The sequence below is a fragment of the Lates calcarifer genome, linkage group LG2, assembly GCF_001640805.2.
Source record: "Lates calcarifer isolate ASB-BC8 linkage group LG2, TLL_Latcal_v3, whole genome shotgun sequence".
NCBI classification, from domain to species: Eukaryota; Metazoa; Chordata; class Actinopteri; family Centropomidae; genus Lates; species Lates calcarifer.
Window position 1 is genome coordinate 12,980,737 of NC_066834.1, and position 15,764 is coordinate 12,996,500.

General features: G+C 39.0%; 2 protein-coding genes across 2 annotated transcripts; one reads left to right on the forward strand and one right to left on the reverse strand.

Annotated features, from left to right (window-relative positions):
- Positions 1–2,165: 2,165 nt before the first annotated feature.
- Positions 2,166–9,322, reverse strand: LOC108894337 (beta-1,3-galactosyltransferase 2). The gene is made up of 4 exons (XM_051078292.1): positions 9,206–9,322; positions 6,163–6,280; positions 5,386–5,410; positions 2,166–5,155 (listed from the first exon to the last, which is right to left on the reverse strand). Exons 1-4 carry the CDS (start codon positions 9,320–9,322, stop codon positions 4,414–4,416), a joined length of 1,002 nt encoding a protein of 333 aa, XP_050934249.1. The 3' UTR covers positions 2,166–4,413.
- A 1,629-nt stretch (positions 9,323–10,951) lies between these two features.
- nqo1 (NAD(P)H dehydrogenase, quinone 1) lies at positions 10,952–15,678 on the forward strand. Its single transcript, XM_018692987.2, has 6 exons — positions 10,952–11,132; positions 12,334–12,501; positions 12,909–13,039; positions 13,408–13,521; positions 14,219–14,320; positions 15,211–15,678. The coding sequence occupies exons 1-6, from the start codon at positions 11,129–11,131 to the stop codon at positions 15,526–15,528; spliced, it is 837 nt and encodes a 278-aa protein (XP_018548503.1). The 5' UTR covers positions 10,952–11,128; the 3' UTR covers positions 15,529–15,678.
- The last annotated feature ends 86 nt before the right edge of the window (positions 15,679–15,764 follow it).

Below are 15,764 nucleotides of genomic sequence, written 5' to 3' on the forward strand. Positions count from 1 at the left end.
GGAGACAGTATCATGGTTTGGGGATGCATGACTGCTACTGGTGTTGGTCATCTCACTGTCTGTGATGGCACATTGAACTCTGCCAAGTATTGTGCCATTCTCGAAACCCACATGCTCCATTCTGCATGTGCACTGTTCCGTCAAGGTCAAAACTGGATGTTTCAACAAGATAATGCCCCTCGCCACACATCCAGGGCCAGTAGAACTTGGCTGCAGGAGCACTGTATCCAGGTCTTAGAGTGGCCAGCTCAATTCCTGGACATGAGCCCCATTGAAAATCTGTGGTGGATTATCAAAAGGTCTTCTTCATAGCAAGCATAAACCAGAGAATTTAGAAGAATTAAAAGCAGTAATTCAAGAAGAATGGAACAAGATTACACCTCAATAGTGTGAAAGGCTCGTGGGGAACATGCCAGCCAGGATTAGAGACCTACTGCATGCTAATGGCAGGACTACTAAATATTAATTTGATGATGTGATGGTTTATTTATTTTTTGTTCAGTTTTGTTTAGTTTATTTGTTGACTTTGATACCGACAATGTTGAGAACTGACATATTGAAAATGTCAAGATGCAGCCACACCTTTTGAAACACAAAAAAGATTTTCCACAGCTGTATGTTGTTATCACAAAAGGAGAACCCTTATGACTCACACATGGGGAGTTACTGAACAGTTGCAGCAGGAAATGGAAGTAAAGCCAGAGTTCACTGTTTCCCATTGCTTTCATGTGTGAGTTTATAGATGAAAAAACTCAGTGGGAAAACTGACAGCTGCAGTCCCTCAGCACAGAAAGTTCCTACAAATAAGGGTTTTATCTCATTGTTTAACATCTGGACCACAACTTTACTGCTCTGGTTCGCTCTCACTGCTCTCAGGTATGGACTTCCAAATTCCAACCTCCAATGAAAATGGCACGCACCAATGAATGCTGCCTCCCATTTATTGAAGGTCGGACCTCCGAACTGGGAGTGACGTAACCCTCGAGTTAACGGCTTTTCAGTTACGAAATTGGGAAAGACGTGGATTCTCACAGAGCTTTTATAGTTGCTCTTTCGGAGTATAGACAACTTCAAAACAATAACTCCTCCTGACAACTGAAGAACAGCTCAGTTGTTAACACAAAATTTTTATGTAAATACGTCAGAGCTTTCTTAAAATGTAACAAAAAGTAACCGTTTGAGAAAAAAAAGAAAAGAAACGTTAAGCCATGATTGTACAAGTAGTTCCGACCAAGCAATCTGATTGGTCAACAGGACATTTTAGAATGTGCTCAAATCACCATGACAGCACGCCTTACTAATCACTAAAAATATTACTCCGCCATATACATTCCACTTTGTTGGTCATAGTTGTATAATCGCAATATCACACTCCAGGGTTTAAGGTCATTTGACCTCGGCGCAAGTGCGTCGGCTTTCTCCACCATTTGTGTTGGTGACACGGCACTATAACATAGAATTCATGTAAAAGTTTGCGGTTGCAGAAGCTACATCTGTGTGAGTAAAAAATGCAGCATCTTTGTTATAACGTGGTTGATAAAAGTAAGCATTTATTTGTGCAGTAAGCTATTGGTTTAGTTCGGTAAATTCTGAGACCTCGATAAAGCATTAAGGTCAGCTCAGAGTTCACTCATCTGGGACTAGAAAATCATTTCTGTTGCTGGGTCGTTACTAAGTGTCTGGTTATTTGCTGTAGTGGTAAACTCGATTCCATTACACATAGGACTCCACTGACGTGACTGATTGTGTTCCAGTAATTAGTCAGACCCCATGTATTTCCATGGAAACGGAAAAACTTCAGTGATGTTTGCTAACCGCATGCGCAAGCGCCTCGGTCCTGACTAAAATTATTTTCGTTTTACTTGGGGCAGCTGCAGCAAAGAACCCCAGTGAGGAGCACACTGAGCGAGTTAACAAATGTCACAGAGCAGTGATAGATATGTGGTGAAATACCTACAGCCTTTCATCACAGCAGAGTCTCCACAGTTTAGGTTTGATGGTTAATTAGTGTCGTTTCCTATCAGCGTCTGGTTCATGTTTGTCTGGTGATTTGTCAGCAGCTCTAAACATCAGTATATATATATGTTAGTTGTCTTCATGATCTATAGCAGGACATCTGGATGTCACTCAATGACCTCACTTTTCCACTCCCCACTGAACAAACTATGTAAAAGAGTCTAGGAATTCAAAAAGATCAAAAATTATATTGAAACACACCACTACTCAAATAGTAGATCAATAGAGCAAAAGCAGTTGTGGTCTCACACATAATGCAACCATGCAAAATGATTTCTCAACAACTTGCCTCGTTTTACCAACAACCCTGCATGTTATGTGCCAACTGCAAAAAAAATACAATCATATCTGATATTTAACACAAATGCTTCACTAAAGGTCATTGTATCAGATTTTTTCCACAGAAAAAAAACTTTCACTCTCAGTTCATGTCAGGTGATTTAATACAAACATATCCTTTCTTTTAATTCACTTCTGGAAATGGAGGGAAATCTCTGACTCACACAGTTTGCCCTTTCAATGTGTGGATCAGAGCCAGCTGATAGGACAAAGAGAATACCTTAAGTAAAGCGTCATAAATGTTGCATGAAGTCAAACGTGACGTATCCTAATGTTTCCTGAAGTTAAACTGACCAGCTGTGGGTGAGGCTGAAAACAGGCATCATGGTTACTAAGATACGCAGAGACCCCTGAACACTGACGTGAGTCACACTAGGTTACTGGAGCAGTTGCAAGGGCTGAATGGGTGTGAGTTTATCAAACCGGGTGGGAATTAGGAAATAACTTGGCCGAGTGATGAAATTCCTGAAAGCCTGAGATCATTTCTAGTCCATCAAATACCACAGGAAAATGTCCTGCCATTGTGACTTAGTGGAGGAAACCTCCTGCAACTATTATTATCTTATCTTATTACCATCTCATTGGTGTCATCTGATATATGTAATTTGCAAAGGTTTAAACTGAATGAAAAGTGTACTCAGGTCAACCATAGTTTAAAAGCAGAATAATGGGAATGTGCATGCCATGAGAGATCCCTGTTTCCTTCCTGAAGGAAGCAGGGATTTCTCATGACAGTCAGCAGAGCACTGAGTCATTACTGAGTATTGTGTTTCTCCATCTAGTCACAACACTGCTTGCTCTCCATGACTACATGTGCCCTCAGGACCAATCAGTCTGCTGAGCCCACAAAAATCAATGAATTTTCCTTACCTCCTTTACGTCTCCTCAGGTTTTGATTAGGTTGATGTGGAGACCAGTTTCAGATCAAGAAGACAACAGAAGTCAACCAATAATCATAACCTTAAAAATAAGTATGTGGTGAAGTCATCTGCACAGAACCTGCACTGACTATGTCCATCATGGTTACTTACAGTCTACTCATAGTTGTTATACTGGCCTTTTCTTCTTCTCTTGTTTATGTAGGTATGCGTGACTCTGAACTCTCAAACCATGTCTCAGAGGAAAGTGGATGATGGATGAGGGATCATGAGGGATGATTCACAAGTCAGAAAGGTCATTAAAAAGAAGTTATTACTCAGATGTTCATTGCAAGTACCACACAATGACTGATGAGGTCTGATAAAATGAAGGAATTCAGGGAATAATAAGGCATTCAATGAAATCCTTCAGGAGAAACACCAACAAGCGGAAACAGCTTCCTTGTGTGTGTCAGCTAATAAGACCTGCTTCTGATTCAGAACAATCAGCGGATTTTTAAAGAAAATAACTGTCAGGTGTATTGATGATGATGAAAGTAATGACTGGCTGCAGCCCTACTGTGTTGGTTTTCTGGTTGTTAATTATTTGGCACAGAAAAAATAAAGCAATTTGATATAAAAAAAAAATAATAATAAAAATAAAAACAAATAAGTTCAAAGTATTTTAAGTCATAAAATTAGATTTTGACACAGAGGCCCTCTACAAGACCAATGCCACACTGATGGACTTCAGCAGTGCAAGCCTGTGTAGATAGACATGTTATAGAGACAACACAGAACACAGGGCTTTTGACTTTATGCGGGCAGTTGTCTGCTTTGGCAAAATAATGGGAAATAATAATGGGAAACAGGGTGGAAATATAACATTTACAAAAGGTTACAGTCTGCTCACCGCCACATCAAAATGCTACAACTTTGCAGTTGTAAACAAAAAGCAGTGCCGGAGTAACAGAAGTTTCTCAGCAGCAAAATCGTTATCTGAAACAGAAATTTAAGCTCTAATAGTAGTTTAGCTTTTGAATGTAAGGTAAAAAAACAGATAACTACTAATCCTCTGGTTGGTTTATTTTGCTTTGACACCAGAGTCAGCTTGAAAACAGACCAAGACCATCTTGCATGCAATCTCAGTGCAGTGTCAGAGACTGATTAACAGAGAGTTCATTTGAACAGCACCAAGGGTTTAGTTCTGAAACTGCACTTCAGGACAGATCTGTTGCTCAGGTCTGTGTAAGTCTTTCCAGATCCATAAAAGATCAGAGTAATTATGAGTTGTGGTGGCTATTATCCTGGAGAAAGAACAGTGACTGTACTGCACGGGGAAGACATTAAAGTAGCTCTTGTCCGGGGGGTCAGTGGGAGAGATGCCCAAGTACTCCATACACAGCCCCAAATACACGTCCTCTATGTAAACAGCTTTAACGTGTCTGGATGCCCCCACAAGCTTTTTAGGGAGGTCTAAAGATAAAACGTAGCCTAGACCCAAAGCGTAACGTGGGTAGCGTGGGTGAGGGTAAAGCTCCACAGGTAGGCACCACTTAGATGTCCGATCTCTGAGAACTACAGCTTGTCTCACTACAAGTCCGCTCATGTAGTTTTCCTTTGGAGCATGTGACAACATATTAATGAGATTGGGCACATTTAGAAACATGTCTGAATCAATCTTCATGGCATAAGAGGCGCCAGAGCAGTAGGTGTCCAACCACTCCAGCATCATCATGGTCTTGATGGTCAGGTTCTTGTAGCAGTCTAGGAAATCGCTCTGGATCAGATCTTGATGTTCTGTGCTCTCCTGCAGCAGCTGCTCTTGGAGCTGCTCCGATCCCTCTCCAGTCTGAAGCCCCAGCAGAAAGAACAGCTTTACAACTTTGCCCAGGACCAGGCTTTCACCTCCCCAGGTGTTGCGGATGACGTCACGGTGAGCCCTGTTGGCGGGTGCCACAGGAACAATCAGAACCAGGTAAGGCTTCTCCTCCTCACATTTCTGTGGCTCATTTATAATGAATTTGTACTCATAAGGGTATTCCACTAAGTATGGTCCAGGAGACACATAAGGAACCGGTGGAAATGCAAAGCGCCACAAATCAAAATCAAGTAAGATCAGTGATATGAGCAGAACTGAGAACAATAACATGTATTTCTTTCTGAACATTACTTCCATCTGGGTGTCTTCACTCTGGCTGGGAAACAGAAAAAGAGGTCAGTTATCATAGTAACACTTGACATTATTAACAAGGGTAGTTTGACATCTTGGGAACTTTCTCGGCGAGAGTTAGAAGAGAAGATTGATATCACTCTTAAAACTGCTTGTTGCTGAAACTACAGTTTGATTAGCTTAGGTTCACACAAACACAGGAAGCAGGGGAATGGGCCCAGCATAGTGCCAAGAAGTTTGGGTTAGCACAGGCACATACAGGATGCCTAAATATTTTCTTCTGGTATTTTCTTAAGTTTGATACAAATCAAGTTTATACTTGAATACCACAGTCTCACTGCAGTTTGTGAAATAGTCACAAAATATAATCTATTGATTTTGTTTGTCAAATTGCTTGCTGGTGCTCACATCAGCAAACAGCAGCAATATCAGAGTTTTTTAGACCTTGAATGTGCCTCTCAGGCATCATACTACCTCACCTAGTTGGTGAGCTAATCTGTGAGCAGGTTGTTGGACTTGTTCCTGTGTCTGCTTTAAGGTTGAATAGGTAACACCTGACACCTGGAGACACACCACAGCCACACAACCTATGACACACTGTCACTAGAATTACATTGTAAACCCATTTGATTTCTTAACTATTTACAGAACATACATGATACAGTGGTGGAAATAAGTATTCAACACACCAGCATTTATTTTCATTAAACACATTTCCAATGCAACTATTTGTGTGAAACTATAGTGAGCCCCAAAACAGCAAATTTCGTCTCTTACCCCCAGTGCCTAGCAGATAGTTTGGGTTTAATCTGCAGAAGCTTTGAGATACGATGGCTTGAAGACGTCCCTCTGTCACTCTGTAACAACTGAAGAGAAAGGGCTTGAGCTTGTGTAGCTAAAAGCACTGAAACGTCATTTGACTGTGAAGAAACTTGTTTTTCAAGAAGCTCTGCTGGAGTCAGTCAATCCGCATTTTTCTGTGTATAGACTGTCTCCTTTTAAATTACATACCACCAAAGTAGAAACAGTGGTGTGAACTCATGGCCAGTGGTGGAAAATAACTGAGTATGGTTACTCAAGTGCTGCATTTAAGCAAAGGTTTAAGGTACTTGTGCTTAAAGGGTAACTCTAGTATTTTCTAACCTGGACCTTATTTTCCCATGTTTCTGTGGAATCAGTGCAGTATTGAGCAAGAATGTTGTACTGCAACAACTGCTGCAATGTACAGCAGGAGCTTGTTATGATCACTGACAGGTTCAGATTGTTATTATTACTCAAAGTCCTGAGCATACCTGTTTTTAATCTTTGAGTAGGTCAGGAAACTGGTCAAAGCTGTCTGCAGCCATGCTATCAGCTCTATGAGACTGTACTTAGGCACAGCTTGAACGCTAACAGGCTGATGTTGGGTATATATATTTACCATGCTCACCACCTTAGTTTAGCATGTTTGCATGCTCATATTTGCAAATTAGAGCTAATCATAAATTACAACTGAGGCTGATTCCCCCGCTGTACCATGTATGTTCTGTAAATAGGTAAGAAGTCAATTTTGTTTACAATGTAATTATAGTGACAGTGTGTCATAGGTTGTGTGGCTGGGGTGTGTTTCCAGGTGTCAGGTGTTACCTATTCAACCTTAAAGAATCTATACAAAAACAGACACAGGAACAAGTCCAACAACCTGCTTACAGATTAGCTCACCAAGCAGGTGAGGCAGTATGATGCCTGTCTTGCCACTGTTTGCTAATGCCAGCATCACATCAACTGGAATCTCATAGAAACATAAGATTGTTTTTACATTTCTTTTGCCTCGTCTTTGTAGATGTCTTCTACTTAGTTTTGTCATTCTGTGATTTGAGCAGTGAAGAAAACGTTAAATGTAAAAATCAATGATCATGACAGAAACAAACTAAAAACTTGTTATAAACTAACACTCCCCCAAAGGACATTCACATTTACTGTGAATAATAATGATAATAAGGAGCATTCTGTGTCGTATCAGACCAGAGTCCAGGAATGCTGTTGCAGCACTGTCTCAGAATTTGTCTATATAATGTTTGGGTCCCAAAACTAAGGCCTCTAAAATATTTATTTTCATTTCCAAGGTTTTTATATTTTAATATTTTTTTAATTGTATCACTCTCAAAAACGCCTTATCCATAAAGCCATGTTTGGGCATTATTATACTGAACAGCATTGTTCCTTGCTTCACCAAATTTTGTAGAATGGAAGACAAACATGTTCTCAGTGACTGAAACATTAAAAGTTTTTACTGCAGCCTATTAATAGTCTGTCTCTAGATTTTGAAAAAATTAAATCCTAAACCAGAGTGATATTGAAGGTAGTATAAACCCATTTTTGCACCCATACGAAATCAATAAAAAAAAATTTTTTCAAATACAGTCTATTATTAACTTTGTGCCAATATCAGACGTCTGCACCACTAATGATACTGAGAATAAAACCAGATGTGAAAGCATTTTTCTGTCATTTTCACAGGACCAAAGTGGTATGTGGGGCAGCATGGATAAATGCACGTAATTAAAAGCATTGTTTAAAAATAAAAGATCTGGTCACTTATTATAAAGAGAAACTTTCTTGTGCACCCTATACTCTTGTTATAGCCAATATCACCAAATGCAAAGATGAGTTAATAGTTTTCTTACCCAATAATGTCTGAATCCACAGCAGGAGTTAAGACTGCACTGACAAACTGAAGAAGGAGAATGAAGACTGTAGAAGTTCTCATAAAGGACAGGAGACGACCACAGGTATATTTCAGTGAACCCTGGGGGGGTGACACCTGAGTGGGTAGTGAGTGTCTACAAAATAGGGCTGGGACAAATATTTCTTCCCACTGCTCCACAATACTTTATTTCTTCATTCCCTTTGAAGGAGAGGTACCCAGTGTGATGACCCTGTTTGGTTGTCAGGCATATTCAGCTCAACTGGTCTGGCTGCACTATATAAACTGGTAGCAGCCAGTGTGTCTCTCTCTCCCCTCTGGCTTCCACCCTGAATGGTTTTGGTTGTATTTTGTTAGTCCTAAAGTTAGTTTCCTTTATAATTATGTTAAATAAGCTTGTGTTTTAGTTATAAGTTATGTGTGGTCTTCCCTCCTTTTCCCAGCCTTAAGCCAGGTTGTGACACCAGTGACTACAAAATGCATCTGTGCAGTCCTACAACTTTAGTTTTATTGAGTCCCTCATTTTACTTTCTTGCCAGCAGATGGTGCTGTGTGATAAATTTAGACCTCATTTGTCCGTGTCTGAAAAATACAATGTCAGGGTTGTTGATGGGTCTGGGTAAATATACAGTGACATGAAGGAAGTCACTGTTTCAGCTGCCGATGTCAAAGTGCTAAAATCAACAGAAACGCCAGGAACTGACCTGGTATGTGCAATATGTCAAATCTATCCCCAGCTGTCAACTGTTTTCATCAGGTTTCTGATTTCATTTATAAGGATTTTCATTTTTAAAAGCAGTAACTGGAAAGCTGCACAGCTTTGACTTGAATTCAGTCATGCAATGATAGTTTGATACACGTAACATGAGTCTTTTTAATTGATAGTTCACCAGAAAATAGTAAAAATGAGTTACGTTAGATGGTCTTTGCTGCGGTTTTGTGAGAGTTCAAACATTATGAGTCTGTCTTTTGACTCTTTTTGATGAAAGATTCTTTTCATGAGGCTGTAGGAGATTCTGAGAAACACACTGACTGTGACGCTGGCACAGTTTTCACTTTGAATGAAAGCTAATGATGTCAGAGGGAAATAATGAGATCCAGTAAAACAACAGGATCAGACTTTCTACTGTGTACTTGGGGATAAATTTGGTTTAATCCATCCAGCATGTCTCTCAGGTCGCTGCCTGTCTGGATTACCAGCTGGGCCTCCAGAGCAAAGTGAAAAACAAAACTGTCACAGCCAAGGTGCATGAACTAGAAACTGGCGGGAGGGACCCACATACTCAGCCTGTGACACCCTGGAAAACAGCTTTTTTCTGCACATAATTAGTCAAAATCCTGAGTATACCTGTTTTTAATCTTTGTGCAAGTGACAACAGGAAACAGGTCAAAGCTCCATGACAAATTAACAACACTGATGCTAACAGGCTGATGTTGAGCAGACATTTTTATCATGCTAACCATCTTAGTTTAGCATGTTAGCATACTAACATTTGCTAATTAGCCCTAATTACAAATCACAACTGAGGCTGATGCACTGTAAAGTCTAATAGCTGTCCTGACTTATATGAATTATACACTGAATATGCATTTTTAGTACACAATACAATTCTTATTCCACTTATATATTTAAGGCAATGCTTGCATGCTTTAAGTAAGATTAACATGTTTTAAATTTACAGTGTGAACAAAGTTTTGTAGGGTTCTTAATTATTCCTGTTCAAAAGTGACATTGTATGAAATCATCCAGCTGTTGTGGACAGTGTGGACAAAGCATTTCCATGTCTTCCAGTCTTGTTCATTTTTGAGTCATAAAGCTGTGGGTTAAAGGCTTTTACATAACAACTTTTACAACATTTGTACTCTGCAGGTAAATCCAAATGAAAATATAATTCCACTAAAAAAAATAAATAAATTCTGCTGATGTACACAGGTACATAATAACTCTTGACCTGAGAACAAAGCATCTAAAAAATTTCCTTTCAGGCATTGAAGCTGAGGAGGTCTCTCCACTACAGAGCAGCAGGTGATCAGCAAGTGACAGGACCGTCCAGGTAACATTCCTGCAAGATTACGTACGACCCTGACATGCAACATGCTGAGGGTGTGACTGATCCACTACATGATAACTCTGCTTCAGGGTGACTGGTTGCACGAAGGAGCAATAAATCAGAACTGCTAGTTACTACAAATGTAACTTACGTGCTACTCATATTTTCAGCAACGTGATCACAGCTGAGATTTTCTCCTCAGAAACAGAAAACATGCTTCATTCGCTCCAGCACAAATATGTTTCTCTGCTTGAACTGAATTGAACAGTTACAAGTGTCACTGTAAAAATTCAGCAAAGAAATCAACAATACAAAACATCCAGTAGCATAAAATCTCAGCGCAGTGCAAACGTAACATATATTAAACAAGCAAACACTTCATAATACAAAAAAAAGGATGAGTTTTAAATCTAGGTTTGACTTTAAGAAAGGCTGTGCTGTGCTGTCTTTTCCTCAAAATATCATGATGATTATTTATTACATTTCCTTTACACTGTGAAAAGTTTTCTCACCCACTCTACCAGCTCAAACATGCAGTTCATCACAAAGTTTGGAGAGAAACTGGTGACAGGTGACATAAAACACGAGGACTTGAGCCGAGCAGCTCAGGCTTTAATAAACTGATGCCTTCATCAACTTCTCTTCTAACAAGGCAAAATTAAGTCGGATTAAAGCGTTTATTAAGCCACATGACCCTGTCGGATAATCCCTTGAAAGTGACCCAAACATTCTTTTCCAGGCCAAGTGAAACCAATCTTATTCATAGTCAGACTGATAGACACACACACACACACCACTCCCTCTCAAAACCCTGAACTAAACCGGTCCTACAGTTTGACAGCACACTTTTTTTTCTTCCTCAGGTGTGTTGTCGTGAGCTCCAGACACATTTGCTCGATCTGATATAATATGATAAACATGTTTCTCACGCAAAGAAAGCCCCAGGGTCTATAAGAGCCACTAGGAACAAGGTCCAGGGTACAGACGGACCTGGCAGACACACAACATGGGTGAGTGTCCACTGATTTACTGCTTTCCTTTCCCACAAATCTGTCGGTAAATCTCACTCAGCTCTGTCTGGACAAAGTCTGGACAGATATTACTTAGCTTTTTAAGCTACATAAGTTCACATTGCTGGTAAACGAATAACAAAAATATAGATTACGTAGATCTCAGTAAAAAAAAAAAAAACTCTTGTGTTTTGTTTTGTTTTTAAATCTGTGCTAAACCTTCAGGGTTAGATCAATGCACAATATTTCAATGATCTAACATCAGGAGCTAAAAACCTTTGTTTCATCATTAGTTCACAGTATTTAATAATTTGTGACATTTTTGGACCAATTAACTTAATTTTTACTATCATACACCACTCACAAATCTCATACTTAATTATATAAAATCAACTATTCCTTACTGTTTAGAACACTAAACTGTAAGGAATAAATTTAGCATTTATAAGCTGCAAAATAATGCCTGTGTAAACAAGTAAAACACAGTTTTGCAGTCAAAAATATAAAAAATTGTTGTATTAATATAGAATATATCTTAACAGGAGAAGTAATAATTGGTGACAAATACTGTAGATTAATGAAATTACCTAATATCTGCTTATAAACAAATTACATTATTGTGCTTTAAAATGTTTAGATTAATGTTTGAGTCAAAGTACAAAGCAAACCAAAGTCAGGACAGATTTTACTGAATAAAAACACAATATGGTACTTTGTAGTACAGCTTTTTTGACAACAACTGAGCAGTTGGTGGTAAATCTCTATTGTTAGTGTTTATAAACATTCATATATTTGGTAACCCTTTACTTTTCCTCCAGCACCATCATCAGATCAAAATTGTTATGTGTCCAAAACCAAATACTGAAACACTAGTAACATTCCCTGTCAAGTGATGAGTCTAAGTAGAGACTCACAGAGCTGCTGGAATGGGTATGGATTCTTAGTCTTGTTTAACCTTTGATAAAGCTGTTAACCTTAACTTCTACACCCTTTATAATATACAGTACCAGTTAAAAGTTTGGACACACCTTCTCATTCTATGGGTTTTCATGAAAATTATTGTGGGCACTTGACTTCCTCTTGGGAACAAAAAGCAGGACTCCATAATATAAATTAATCAAGAGACAGGGTGGCCTGAGACCCCTGGAAATCAATGTGCTGTCCTATGCCCTGTGTGTGTGTGTGTGTGTGTGTGTGTCAGCCCAGAAGACAGTTCTGATCGTGTACGCCCACCAGAGCCCCGGCTCGTTCAATGGGGCGGTTCGGGACGTGGCGGTTCAGGAGCTGACGGAGCAGGGATACAGAGTCATTGTGTCCGATCTGTACGCCATGGACTTCAGAGCCAGCGCCATACAGGACGACATCATCGGTGATAAACCCCCATCTCCCAGCCTGTTCAATAAGAAATACCTAATTCAAGTTCTGATCAAACTTTAAGTTAGGATTTGGGTCACATTTGTGGGGTCAGAATCAGTTTGAGGGAAACATCCTGATTTAAATTTGCTCTCACTGAGTTCTGTGGCTTCTTTGGCAAATTACATGAATGTAAGTGGGTACCTCAGACTAACAACCATCAAAAGGTCAGCCTTACATCTGGATATTGGGGTCATATCATTATATTTCACTCAGTTAGAGGATAAAGCTGGTGTTATTCTATACTTTTCTTACTGCATACAAGTCTCATGAAAAGACCAAAAGACGTCAAGATGTACAAGCTATACAGTAGATTATCACTGGATGTATTTTTTGAATTCTGACAGAGTTTATCATGTCCAGGTGATCTGAAGAACTCAGAGCTTTTCCAGTATGGAGAGGAGACCATGTACGCATGGATGGATGGCCGCCTCAGTGAGGACATCACAGCAGAGCAGCGCAAAATAGAGGAGGCCGAGCTCATCATCTTCCAGGTCAGAGATCATTTCATTTCACCGGCCAGTCCAGTTTATGTGTTGACATAATGTGAACATTCATCCTTGACGTGTAATCATTTTTTACCATCATCATTTATTTATTTATTTTATCTTTTTTGACATAATTGATCCAGACTGCTGTTTTTACTCTGGTTACTCTGCAGACAATCTAGGGGAAGTATATACTCTACAGCTGTATTTTTTATTCATGAATAGTCAATGCAATAGTGTTTAAGGTGTGATCAGTCATCTTTGCAACAGAGAAAACAAGAATTGAAGGCTGAGAAGGCTGTAAATATCTGCAGTGAAAGGACTCAACTTCAGGTTTTTGAGAATGAATAAAGCTGAAAATATTTTTTCTGCAGTTTCCTTTGTATTGGTTCAGCGTGCCAGCTATCATGAAGGGCTGGATGGACAGAGTGCTGACACAAGGCTTTGCTTTCTCCCTGGAAAAGATGTACAATAACGGTATTTTCAAGGTCTGTATCAGGTAGACAACCTGTATTTAACCAACGTAGTTAAATGTCTCAGCATATTTAAATGTACACAGTCGCCCCCTCCTGGTTTAATTCTGTTTTACATTAAATTAGAGAAGATAACAGTTTGTCTTCGAGAGTGTCTCTTCAATTTGATGGTGATTAGGTTTGTTGTTGTTTCTGTTATTCCTCTCCAACCTCTTATTTCTTATTGTATTTGTTAATGTGGCTGTTGTTATTATTATTGGCATTGATTTTATTATAATTATTTCCATATAATGATCTGTAGTGGGGGGTCTGTTTCTAAAACAATTCACAAAATAAATAACATCTATTTATTAGACTGTATTATTTTATTTTAATTTGACCATATTCAAGATGAAAAACATGCAGTGATTCTGTGTTTTAAAGGAAGGAATGATAGATTTATGATTCATTGTGATTTACTATGACAAAAACTTATGCTTTATTCCGCAGGAGCTCTGGAAATTTAGAATAAAAAAGTGTCAGAACATCTAAAACCACTGTAGCTTCATCCACTTTCCTGTATTCTCTAATATTTAGAGCTTTGCAAATGTATACTCCCAAACATTAATATTAGCAATAATGGATTTAATACAATCAATTCAAGTAGTATGTTTCAGTGATTCATCTCATCATTCTGAATAATTACTGTATTTATTGTTTCTGTTACATGAAGGATAAGAAAGCAATGTTGTCCTTCACGACTGGAGCAACACAGACTATGTTCCGGCCTGATGGTATCAACGGAGACATCAACATCACTCTGTGGCCTCTACAGGTATTTATCAAACTTTGAAAATAAAGATTTTGTACTTGATTGAAAGATGAAGTAAAAATCCTTCACTTTCACCCCTACTCACAAACTTAAGAACAAGAACTCTTTATCAAACATCTTTTGACTTGAAAATGCTGTTAAATGTCAGAGAGCTGCAGAGGCCTGTTATGTTTCTGGGTGTAAATATTTGGAATTGATGCAGTATTGAGCAGGAATGGTGTACCCCGCAACCCCAAACAGCTGCTGCAGTGTAAACAATGTCAAAGTCAATGTTCAATGTCAATGTCAGTGCAATTGTCAATGTCAAAGTACATCCAAGTGGTTGTCTCCACACTGACAGAGTCAGATTGTTATTATAGGTCTCTGACAACATTATGGATAGGATTCCTACAGAGATAGACTGTTTTATTAAAGACGATTGTTTAACCAGAATCATTGCTATATATCAGCACCAGAGTACAATGACAAAAACAGAAATTTTACCAAGCAGAACACAGGAGCTGCTGGAATACCACTGCCTCGGTCTGTTAGTTTGTTTGTGTTACTGCGTGATTTTCAGTGGTGGAAGAACTGTTTTTATAGAAGTAAAAAAAAAAAAAAAAAAAAACCACAATAACGCACATTAACACAAAAACACAGGAAAATAAGCCCCGGATTCAAAAATACAGGACCTATCCTTAATGTTCATTAAGAAAAGCACTTCTATGACTATTCTTGGTCCCTGCTGGTCTCTGTTGCATGTCATACATCTCTCCTCGTTTCCTGTCTGCATCTACAATGTAAACTATCTCACTAAACTAAACTAACTAAATCCAAAACACCATGTGAATAATCTAAAGGACCCTGAAATATTGTGCTGGTGGACAGTTGCTTACCTCTCTTGTTTCTTTCAGAATGGCACTCTGCACTTCTGTGGATTTCAGGTTCTTGCTCCTCAAATATTCTGGAGTCCAGCTCACTGTCCTCACATGGTGAGAACCGCTATGCTAGACGGGTGGCGAGCCAGACTAAAAGGACTGCTGGCAGAAAAGCCTTTGACTTTTGCCCCCTGTGAGCTGTTTGACCTCAGCTTTCAGGGGGGCTTCTTGCTCTGGCCCAAAGTGAGAGAGGAGCAAGAGTCACATCCCTACGGCATCACCACAGGACACCACCTAGGAAAGCTGCTGCCCCCTGACAACCAGACCAAAGCTCAGCCCACAGATGAAAAATAAACCAAACTCCAAGAACTAGGACCTTCTCTTTACCCATGAAAGTGTCTTTAAACCATCTGTGTATGTTACAAAATCATTTTAATACCGAAGTATGTGATTTTATAAATGCTTTATGTTTGTTTAAGTAGAATAAAATAATCTAAATAACAATCACTTCAATTTATTTTTATTTAAGTGATATATGTGTTTTAATTTGCATACACTGTCAAACTGAGGCCCAGTGGTAGCCATTTTTG

What these genes read in the sequence shown, in the direction of transcription:
- LOC108894337 (XM_051078292.1), bottom strand. Translation starts at nt 9,322, where the DNA reads ATGCACCTTGGCTGTGACAGTTTTGTTTTTCACTTTGCTCTGGAGGCC. An exon ending in TAAACCAAATTTATCCCCAA is followed by an intron (nt 6,281 to 9,205) that starts GTACACAGTAGA and finishes CAGTGCTTTTAG; the next exon opens with CTACACAAGCTCAAGCCCTT. An exon ending in GTGAAGACACCCAGATGGAA is followed by an intron (nt 5,156 to 5,385) that starts GTAATGTTCAGA and finishes ACCCGCCAACAG; the next exon opens with GGCTCACCGTGACGTCATCC.
- nqo1 (XM_018692987.2), top strand. An exon ending in CATACAGGACGACATCATCG is followed by an intron (nt 12,502 to 12,908) that starts GTGATAAACCCC and finishes TATCATGTCCAG; the next exon opens with GTGATCTGAAGAACTCAGAG. An exon ending in CCGAGCTCATCATCTTCCAG is followed by an intron (nt 13,040 to 13,407) that starts GTCAGAGATCAT and finishes TTTTTTCTGCAG; the next exon opens with TTTCCTTTGTATTGGTTCAG.